Source organism: Pediculus humanus, genomic scaffold (assembly GCF_000006295.1).
Source record: "Pediculus humanus corporis 1103172107513 genomic scaffold, whole genome shotgun sequence".
Lineage (NCBI taxonomy): Eukaryota > Metazoa > Arthropoda > Insecta > Psocodea > Pediculidae > Pediculus > Pediculus humanus.
In genome coordinates, this window is record NW_002987129.1 from 14,762 (window position 1) to 26,232 (window position 11,471).

At 23.6% G+C, this 11,471-nt stretch overlaps 2 protein-coding genes across 2 annotated transcripts; one reads left to right on the plus strand and one right to left on the minus strand.

Annotated features, from left to right (window-relative positions):
• Positions 1-3,139: 3,139 nt before the first annotated feature.
• On the minus strand, positions 3,140-5,602 carry Phum_PHUM165830 (acyl-coenzyme A thioesterase 9, putative; the record flags this gene model as incomplete). Its single annotated transcript, XM_002424925.1, has 7 exons — positions 3,140-3,216; positions 3,300-3,538; positions 3,613-3,698; positions 3,824-4,026; positions 4,100-4,322; positions 5,021-5,139; positions 5,431-5,602. The coding sequence occupies 7 exons, from the start codon at positions 5,600-5,602 to the stop codon at positions 3,140-3,142; spliced, it is 1,119 nt and encodes a 372-aa protein (XP_002424970.1).
• Positions 5,603-6,280: 678 nt separating this feature from the next.
• On the plus strand, positions 6,281-10,411 carry Phum_PHUM165840 (paramyosin, putative; the record flags this gene model as incomplete). The annotated part of the gene is made up of 11 exons (XM_002424926.1): positions 6,281-6,367; positions 6,487-6,753; positions 6,844-7,145; positions 7,221-7,491; positions 7,570-7,827; positions 8,054-8,227; positions 8,301-8,704; positions 9,047-9,308; positions 9,382-9,482; positions 9,574-9,913; positions 10,004-10,411. 11 exons carry the CDS (start codon positions 6,281-6,283, stop codon positions 10,409-10,411), a joined length of 2,874 nt encoding a protein of 957 aa, XP_002424971.1.
• Positions 10,412-11,471: the final 1,060 nt, after the last annotated feature.

An 11,471-nucleotide genomic window follows, 5' to 3' on the forward strand; every position in this document is an offset into this window, starting at 1 on the left:
GTTTCATTCATAACAAAAATTATAATTTAAACAAAAAAAAAAAAAAATTTTCCGTTTATATTTTTCTCCCCTTTTTCCTTTTTAATTAATTAATTATCAGTACCTGAATTTTTTTTTTCTTTTTTTTTTTTTTTCCTTAAAATTTTATCCAAAATTATTCGAAAATTTATTTTTAAATTAAAAAAAAACTTTCGAGAAAAAAGAAAATAATAAAAAAATTTTTTACGCGTTATTATTTTCATTTTTTAAAATTAAATAATAATAATAATGATAATGATGAAAAAAAAACATTTATTAATTTAATAAACTCCTAATAATGTGCATAATTTTTTTAAATAAATAATTTATTAAAATAAATCATAATTTGATTTAACCGATTTATGTATTTATGTGTGTGTGTTTATTAATTACACAATAATTAAAAACAATTTAGTAAATAAAAATTTAATGTTAACCAATTTTCCATAACTAACTCTTTAACTTTTCATTAATGTCATCACTTAAATAAATTTATTAAAGGAAAAAAAAAAAAAAAAAACAAATCGAAATAATCAATACAGATAAATAAACAACACCTTTAAACAAATGTTAATTAAGATTAATTTTAAACAATTTTAAAAATTATTAAATGAAAAAATTACCAGTAATAATTGATCAATTGGTAAAAATTAGTCTTTGAGAGAATTTAATTTATAATATTGTAAATGAAACTAACAATATTTAATCTAGACTGATTTAGATCTAAATTTTCAACACCAATTTATAATATTAAACTTTAATGCTGGATTTTTTTTTCTTATTTTACCGTCTAAACCGCCCATGTTTATACAATTGTAACGTCGGTTATTTTATGATAAAATAAAAACGCCTACCGTAGTACGACTCGTACGATTTGTCGCAAACAAATGTTTTTTTTTTTTAATTTTCCCTCCTCAACTTTATTTTTAATAATTTTCACTCGTTAATAAATTATTTATTTTTAATATAATTAATTTAAAAATATATTTTAACGTATCTTCGATCCGTAAAAATATTTATTATTTCCAACGGAAAAAAAAAAAAAAAATCATTTAATAACGATGGCGGACATTACGATCCCATATACTAAAATTCATTCGTATTACAAAGCGTTTAAATTTAAAAATAAAACAAAATAAAATTAGTTTAAAACATTTATAATTTTATATAAATTTCACTTCCGGTATATTTTATTAAATTATTAAATAAAACGATTAATAAAATTTAAAAAAATTAAACAAAAATGACGATTTCGGACAAAACGACCGTTACGTATTATAAACGACGTCAACTGGTTTAATTTTTTTTAAAAAATAAAAGAAACGTTCTGATTGGTCGACAATTTTAAATTTCAACCAATCAAAAATTTTTACGTAAACGTTTTATCAAGACAATGAAATTTTTTGCCCACAACAACAGTTTAACATTTTAAATTTTTATTTTCGAATTTTCTTTTTTTTTTTTTTTGTAAGTAGAAAATTATATTTTTTTAAAAAATGAAAAATGAAAAACGATTATAAGAAAATAATGAGTTATAATGAGACTTATTTTGTATTTAATTGAACCGACGGTTTTTATTTTTTTATGTAATAACATTTGATTCTCTTATAAAAAATAATAATAATAATAACTTTTATTTTTTTTTTTACATAAAACTAATAAATAAATTAATAAAATTTTGTAAATCATGTCTAAATACGTATACGATTTGTATTTTGTAATTAAATTAAAATTTTTTTTTGTCAGACGTTTAAAAATAATAATAATAATATTCATTGATTTAAGTGAAAGGTTTAACGAAGAAAATATTTTATTTATTAAATGAATTAAAACATTTTAATAAAAAATTATGTATAAATACCGAAAAAATATAAATATTTTAATTTTAAATGGAAAAGATGAGGCATATAAACAATTTTAACATTTCAAATGTTGTCTAATAAAAGATGATGAGGACTGATGTGACTCAGGGATGGGGGGGGGGTGGGATACATCGAATAAAAAAAGTGGCATGTGACCACTATAAGGGTACAGTTATGCAAACGGCTGTGGTATTATTATTATTATTCTTACATACACACGCGTCACCCTCATTTTCTTGCCTTATAAATAAAAATTGTACGGTAAAAAAAAAAAAAAATGCTACAGAGGGTTATATTATTATTATTATTATTATTATTAATAGTAAAATCAAGAGGCAGAAAGTAAAATTTTTTGATTATCTCAAAGCTTATTAGGGGTCAAATAATCTTGGAATGAGGTGATAATATGAGGGTTAAATGTGACCCATATCACGCCAATTTCTTCTCACTCATTTAAAGATGGTATCATTAAATATACACACACACACACGCATACACACACGCACAGCATACGCTAGTCCTGCGGGTCGAATACTAAAAAATTTCTAAAAAAAAAAAATAAATTAAACATTTTCCCATTGTTATAATATAAAGTAAAAAAAAAAAATAGAAGGAAAATAAGTTTGATGAGTTGGAAAGAAAATAAAAAAGTTTTGATTAACAAATATAAATAAATTTTAAAATTAAATTTATTAATATTTAAAACTAAAAAAAATAAACAATTTTCAACCATTCTTTATCATATTATAGTAAAAAATTACGCCCGACCATTTGCACATTATTTTATTCATTTTTTATATTAAAAAAAAAAAAGAAAAGAAAAGAAAAACCAAAAATTTACGTTTCATTCGTACAAAACGAACAAAAGAAAAAAAAAATAGAAAAAAATGATTTCAGAGGTTATTGTTAAAGATGATGACATCATGTGAAGCCTATTTTCAATTTAAAAAAATTAAAAACAATTAATGCCAATTGAGAAAATGTGTCTTCCTCCCTGCCTCTTCCAATTAAACTTAATTTCTGTTGAGAATAAAATTCAAACAACTCCATTATTTATTATTTTAAATGGACAAAAAATAAATTTTTTTTTATTTCCTTCACAAGTTTTTACATTTTTCATTCTATAAAAAATTTTAAAGGGGAATAATAATAATATTATCTTTTGGAAAAAAAGTGCATCACCATTATCGCCATTACTATTATTATTATATTTGTCTTCTTTATTTCGATATAAAAAGAAAATTTTTAACGGTTTTTTTTTATAAAATCGAATCGCCTATTTCTAAATGTATTTTATTTTTAAAATTTCTCCTTCCATCAAGATACTGAATGGCTTCTGCATAAAATAAAAAAAAATTATTATAAAAATTCAAAATATTTATAATAATAATAATAATAATAATAATAGGAAATACATACCTGGATAACTTTGAGGTATGACATTATCGGTTTTTTTTCCTAAATCATATGTAAAATTAAATACGATGGATTCTTTGCTTTCAAGTTTCATGGGACCTAAAGCTTCTGCGATAACAAAAATTTGAATGAAATTATCTTCCGTGTAGGTGATGCATCCAAACATTTTCACAATGGACCCCACTTCGACAGGATGATAAAATCCTATATCGGAAATACGAACAAGTTTGGGAATATTCAAACTGAAACGAATAAAACGTTTTTTTTTTTTTTTAAATTAAAAATCGTCGTGTCACGATGAATTATTATTAATTACCCGTGCATGAACCCGATGATCCACGACAATTCCAAAGCGTGTCTCATTAAAAAACCGCCAAAAATTTTATTGTGAATGTTACGATGCTATAAAAATAAATTATTTACATTGAGTTTATTTTATTTGAAAAAAATAATAATAATTATTATTATTACCAATTGCGATGAAAAAGTTTAATTTTTTTTTTTAAAGTGATAAGATATCAACGCACTTGAGGATGGCAAAAAATTAAAGAACTTTGAACGGTATCGTGCATCCATTTGCTATTGGAGGGAAGAATTCTCTTATTTGAAAACAATTCTTTCGAACTAATCGTATCAACGAATAACGAATGAATTGTATGAAGTTCTTCTGCTGTCGGAACCGTTGTCAATAATGATTCTTTCATTTTTTTTTTCCTATTTAATTTTCTTTCTTTAAAACAAAAATCCAATTGTTTCACGTGAGAGACTTGAAAAAGTTCATTTTACATAATTTAAAAAATTACCTTCTCCACCGGCGAATAATTTTTTTTCTTCTTCCGAGTTAAATTTAAGACGATTTACAAATGCGGCACCAGTATTTATCGAATTTCTCGAAGCCATCAAAAATAATGCTCGAGTTATTTGATTCCATACCCCGTTTGAAAATTGATGAATCCAAACAGCTATTTCCAAAGATGTATTACCCACCCAAGAAACATGTCCGGAAAGACGGACGTCCAAGTCGGGCTAAAAAAAATTATAGCCCCTATATAATTAGGTTATTAAGTATTATTTTAAAGTCACTAACAAAAAACTGCATAATTTGAAGCTCTGCACAGTGCACTAAAAAAATTACCAAAATGTAATAATACAAATTTAAATAATAATAATACTACTACTATTATTATTATTACTTTTTAAAATCCCTTTGGGTAAAATTAAGAATGTGGCAATAAAAAACATATTATTTTAAAAAGCTAAAATAATTTTACAAAATTGTCAATTTATCGAATCTGTAAAAAAATTTTAATTTTATTCACAAGGGTGATGAAAGAAGCATTTATACATTTTATCGACTGAAAATTTACACAAATAAGAAGAAATAAGAAATGTGATATTGCAATAATTCTTTTTACAAAACGAGTGAAAAAAGCAATAAAAAAAAAAAAAACTTATTATTAAATTTATTTATTACTTGTGAAAGAAGCATATTTGTGAACATTACACATTCAGAAGAGCAATTAAATAATTTTTGTAATAATTTCTATTGGACAAAATAAGTTTACAATATTAGAAATTGTGGTAAAATAATGACAGTTGCATACAAAACTAAAAATGAGAAGTAATTTTAAAAAAATCAAAATTTACAAAATTATAAATAGCTTGAAACCTACACCATCAAACCAAACAGGATTAAATAAGAGCAATCATCTCTTAAAATTAACTGGTACCTTTATGAAATCCAAAAATTCAATTTGGCTAACCGATATAGTTACAATCACAATTGGAGAAGGAAGACCTTCAGGGACACCTGGGTAATAAGCATGTTTAAAAGCTATATGTCCTGCAATATAAAATTGAACCTATCGTAGAAATGACATTTAATTTTTAAACTAAATAATTTATGAAAGTGGAAATAGTAATTGTGATTTTTGTAAACTACATATTTATTTTTCAATAAAAGTTAAAAATTTAATCATTAAATTATCTAACATCATGTGTTAAAATACTCTGAAACAAAAGAACAAATGTGTCGAAAAATTCTTTTCGATTTTTTTTGGTTACTACAAAAAAAAATTTTAATTTGAATGTGTTGCCTCAAATAAATAAATTATCATTTTAAAATGTTTAATACCTGCAAAAAGATCCATATCTTCCATTAATCTGCCCAAACGAACATGACCCGAAGTAGCAATGTATTTGTCTCTGAGTTGAAAATTATTTAAAAGAGGTATAACTCCATAGTCGTGACTATCTTTCATACTTCTCTCAGGGAGGTCATCTTGTGAATTTGGCAAATATTTCATTAAATGTTTTCTAGACTCTTCCTTAAAATGTCCATCATGTCCCAGAATTTTACCAAGTTTCTCTCGAACTAAAATTATGGAAAAAAAATTATCTTATTGGTATTATAAATGTTTTAAAAAATAACAATCAAACCTTACTTTCTTGAATTGTTTTATACTGTGTATTAGAAATGCAAGAGAGAAAAATATTTCTTTTTTGGCTGAAATAAAATATTTTCATTGTAAATTTTTTTACAAATTTTTTTCAATTTGTTTCTGATGCATATAATAAATAAGAATTAAAAAAAAAAAAAAAAAAAAGGTACAAACCAATCTATAATAAAATTATTATGTTTTTTCCTTAAAGAATTCCAAAAAAGCAACATATTATTTCGATGATAATAACTCAAAAAAATAGTTTATTGTACTTAAAACAAAAAAGACTACTTTAAAAACATTATTCAAAATATCAATGCAATTAATTAATTATGATTAATAAAACTTTTTAAATTATCAGAGCTGATGATAAGATTTATAACTTTTTTATCATTTAAAAACTGAAAATTGACGGGGTTTTAGATACTGATGACACTTGTATTTCGTTTCTAGGCAACGATTTATTTATTATTTGAATGTTTCGTCTAACTGTTTAACTTTCTTTGTATTTTTATTAATTGTTCCAATTTTAAGTAAATAATAATGGAAAATGTTTTAAAAGATTTAGGTTGGGGCGATGGGTTTAAAATACCCGTTGCCAATGCGGAAAATAAAGCCTTAGAAGTGGAGGTAATAAAAACTTACGAGTCAAATTATACTTTATTTAAAAAGAAAAATTTTTCGCACCTATTTGGTATCATACGATTGTGGTAATGCACGTAATATTTGATTAAATTTATAAATTTCAGTTTCAAAAAAAACAGAAAGATAAAGAAATCCTTAAGTCTATTGTTGACGATGTAAATGAACGGTTATTGGGAATGAAAAAACATTTAATTAATGTTCAAAAACAAATAGAAGTCAACGAAAATTTGATTTTTGCCAATAATACTCAAAAAGAATCGGAAGAAACTTTAGTGAAACTGGCAAAAATTAATGACACTTCCTTATCAAATGATATTAAAAAAATTAAAAAAGAACATGAAAATATATTAGAAAGACATAACTCTATACAAGTAAAGTAATATAGATTTAAATAATGATTAATAGAAATAAATGTTTTTTTTGGCTTTAACTTATTGTGTTTAAAACAAAATTTATTTAAGAATGAAATTAATAAAACACTTCAACGTGTTGACAAATTAAATGTGACAATTAAATGGGATAAAGATGCATTATTGGCATGGAATGAAGAAATGAGCAGGGGAGATGATGACACATTTATGTTGGAAAAATTTAAAAAAGAAGATGAAGCAAAATTTAATGAGTTGGAATTAAAAAGGCAAAATTTAGGAAGGGAAGTGGAAAATAAGAAAAATAAATTGATCATTCTTAAAAATGATATACTTGCAATTGAAATATCATTAGATAAAACTGCTCAAATGTTTAGAAGAGAACATTCAGAAAGGTAAATCATTTTTTAAAAAAAATGTAGCTTTTCTTCTAATCATGTTTTTTCAAGTATAAACTTTTAATTTTATAGAAGAGTTTTGGTTCAACAATGGGAAGGATCAGTTAGGCTTCTTAAACAGAAAGATGAAGACATTAATACAGTGGCAGAAGAAATTAGAAATCTTAAAAGTGTTGCCAAAGATAGATTACGTGATTTGGAAGAACAGAAAACATTTTTCGAAAATGAACAAAAAAATAACAAGGAGATGGAAAAAGATATTGATGATCTCAATGTAGAAATTACTGAAAATAAAGAAAACATTAAATTACTTGAACAGATCATAGCAGAAGAAAATGATAAAGTAAAATAATTTTTCAAATAATTTTAAAAATCGAATTTTAACAAAAAATATTTATCGTTAAAATAAATATTTTTACAGATTGAAACATTAAAAACAATACTTTGCACAACTGCGACACAATTTCAAAAAGAAAGAGTCAAATATAAAGGAATAATAAAAGAAATTGAAACTAAAAATCTGGCAATAGAGGAAATAAAAATTAAAATAGAAAATTTTAAAAAAGAATATGACAATTTAAAAACAAAAGGTTTGACAGTTAAGGAAAAGGCTATTCATTTGGAAAAATTATTAAAAGACGAAGAAAAACATGTGGAAAAAAACTTGTGTGAATTCAAAGTAAGTATTTAATATGTTTGATTCTACTAAAACTTATTAATCGCTAGAGACATACAATAAATTTATATCTTTATAAATTTCAATAACAGAAATTTGTTGTAAAAGTAATTGTGTGTCGATCAAATTTCAATTAGTAAAAAATTAAATGAAAATATATATTTAATTTTATGTAGTAATAAGAAAAGAATTATATCTTGAAATAATTTCTTTTTTATTTTTTTCTTAGAAATTAGATGAGTTGATGCATCAAGTAATGCAGCAAATATCTGAACTAAGAAGTGGTGAAAAAGCACAAATGATGGATATGAATCGTATTGAATCTTGTAAAGCATCAAAAGTAAAATTAATAGCAAAATTAAAAATGGAATTGAGCAGGCAAAAAGAAATCCTTTACAATATGGTAATTAATAAAATCCTTAATGTAAAGTAAAAAAAGCTTTTATTTTAAATTGAAATAAATTTTTTTTCTAAAGGATTTTGCATATATGGAAAAAGATATTCAATTAAATCGATTACTCAGCATTGTAAAAGATGAAGACTCAGAAAAATATGAGAAAAGATATGCAGAATTAGAAGAAATTCATACCAAACTCGTTGCTACAAATAATTTATTAAATAAAGAAGTTGTTCGTTTAGAAGAGGATATGCGTCGTTTAGCAATTGATTTACAAGGAGATTCAAAAGAGCAAGATTATTTAAAAAACAAAAGACAGGAGAATGTTCTCTTTGTAGAATGTGGACAAAAACAACTTAAAGCTTTGAGAGCACAAAATCAAAATAAACAAGTTGATATTAATTTATTAAAACTTCGTGTGAAACAAGCAGAAAAAGCCATTGATAAAGTCGGTGGAAAAGTTTTCTGCCTGGAAAAACAAAAGTGAGTTTCATTTAGGTTTTTTAAAACTTCATTCCCTTACTTAAATAAAAAAGTTGTAACGCAATAACGTGAAATTAAAAAACAAAAACAAAACAAAAAAAAAAAAAAATGGGTTCTTTTGCAGTTATGGTAAAATTACCTTCATATTGAAAATGAAAATTAGAAGACATTAAAATGATTCTATGACAAATTATAATTGGTGAGTACCCATTTTTTTTTTTTTTAATTTCATGTCATGAGCGTTACAATTTTTAATCATAATAATATTTTATATATATTTAATTTAAAACGGGTAAAAAATAAAAAAAATTGTTATAAATTTAAAAACTTTTTTAAATCCAGATTGGAAATCGAGCAAGTAATGAAGGAAAGAGAAATTGAAATAAAAACAATGAGAGACATATTAAATGTTCGAAAGAGAGTTTTAGGAGAACAAGCAGCAAGTTTAAATGCTCGAATAAATATAGCTCGGGTCAAAGTTGAAAATCAAAAAAACAAATATGAAATAACTTTAATTAAATTGGGAAAAGATGAAAATGGTGAACCTTTGTCTGTATCCAATATGAAAATTAGAGAAGCTCAAGAAAAATTTGAAATACAAGAGGTATTTTATCTGTTTTTTTTTTAAAAGTATTATCATACTTTTATAGGAATTAAAGGAAATTTTATTGTCACAGATGGGAGATAAATTAGATGCCAAAGTTAAAAAAGCAGAAAAAGAAATATTAGCTATGGAAAACACATTAAGAATTGTAAACGCTACCAATAAGGCTTTCAAGTGAGTAAGAAGACAACAACAACAACAACAAAAAATTAAAAAAAAAAAAAAGATAAAAAGTTTAATTAAATATAATTTTTTTTTTTGATAGAAATAATCTTCAAAGCATAGAAGAAAACAGTCCTGAATATTTAGAAAAAGAAGAACTTGAAAAAACTCACGCTGAACTATTACAAGAATACAGGAGAGAAAAAGCAGCATTGGCAAGTTTAGATATAATAACTGTAAGTCTGGAAAAAGAATATCAAGAGAAATTAGATACGGAAGCTGGAATAATTAACTACTGGAGGGAAAAAGACGAAGAAGCTTTAGAAACGGATAAGGAATTGAAAGATCAGGAAGAAAAATTACAAAGAGCAGAAAAACATTTGAAAAAACTTGTGAAAGAAATTCGTGGAACGACGTCGCCAAAATTTCAAACTATGGAAGAAGTAAAAAAAATTTTTTTTTTAAATTAATAATGGAAGTAAAATTTATAAAAAATGTTTTTTAAAATGTAAAGCTTGTAATTTTTACCATAGAAAGACATCGAACTTCGAGAACTCATGGAACAAAATGAATTCGGACTTCAACAGTTGGCAGAATTGATTGCTAAAACGTTTGATATCGGACCCGTTGCAATCAGGTACCTGACGGAAAAAGGTATAACATTACCTATGATTAAAAGTCCTGGAGGTTCGAGTCGACGATCTTCTAATTCTTCACTTCCATCTCCTTGTTTGTCATCAATATCGGCAAAATCAGTGGATTCTAGCAGTAGAAAAACATCAAGTTGCCTGATAACTCCATCCGTCATCACTCTAGATTCTGCTAAATTAAGTAAGAATAATAAAAAACAAAATAAAATAATAATAATAATAATAATAATAATAATTTTACAAAAAAAAAAAAAAAAATTAAAATTTTTTAAAATTTTCAGGTTCGAATAATGAATCAGGTACGAGTTCGAAAAGTTCCGTAAAATCAGAAAACAAAGAAAGTTTAAAACATGGAAAGAAAAAAAGTTTTGAAGATGAAATGAAAAAAGAATAAAATAATAATAATAATAAAACTTTCTATGCACGTTATTGCACCATAATAATAATAATTAGTTTTTTTGTTTGTTTTTAAATTGAACATATATAAATTTTTTTTTTTTTTTTTTTATATAAGAAGTCAAATAAAATGTGTTTAAGTAACATTAAATAATATTTTCAGTATAAATATTTTTACATTACAGTTATTAAATTTATTTATTTATTTATTTTATTTGTTTTATGTGTGTGTGTGTGTGTGCGTGTACGTTAACAACAATATAAATTTTTACACGTTTATATCTTTTTATTACTTATGTACTTATTTATTTATTATAAAATCAATTTTTTATACTTTTTTTTTTTTATATTTACGTCGAAACCGATTCTTTTATTGTTTAAATAATAAATAATAATAATAATAATAAATCTTTAGAGGAATTTTTTATATTTATAAGGAAACAAAGAAAATCATTTTTTTTTTCTTTTTTAAATTTTATTTTTAACAATTTCTTATTTTGCGTTAATATTTATTTATTTATTTTTTTACATTTTTTATTCAAATTTTGAATATTTTACGTTTAAATTGTGTGTGTGTGTGTATGTAGTGGCCATGATTAATAATTAAATTAAATCATATTAAACGTGAAGGCACTCATTTAATAATAATAATAATAATAATAATAATAATAATAATGTTATAATTATATTAAAAATTCCTTAAATCTATTTTTTTAATTTAATTTATTTACTTTTTATGTTTTTTTTGCGTGAAACAAATGAATTTTAACGACTATGAAATAATATTTGAGGCTAAAACAAAAAAAAAAAACACGTATTTATTTAACATATCGATATAATCGATAATCGAAAAATCGAAATAATCGATTCTTTTATCTCGTTCATTTTATTTTTCCCCGTCTCTCTCTCTCTCTCTCTCATATGTATGAGTGTATATGTTTTGTATGTATAAGTG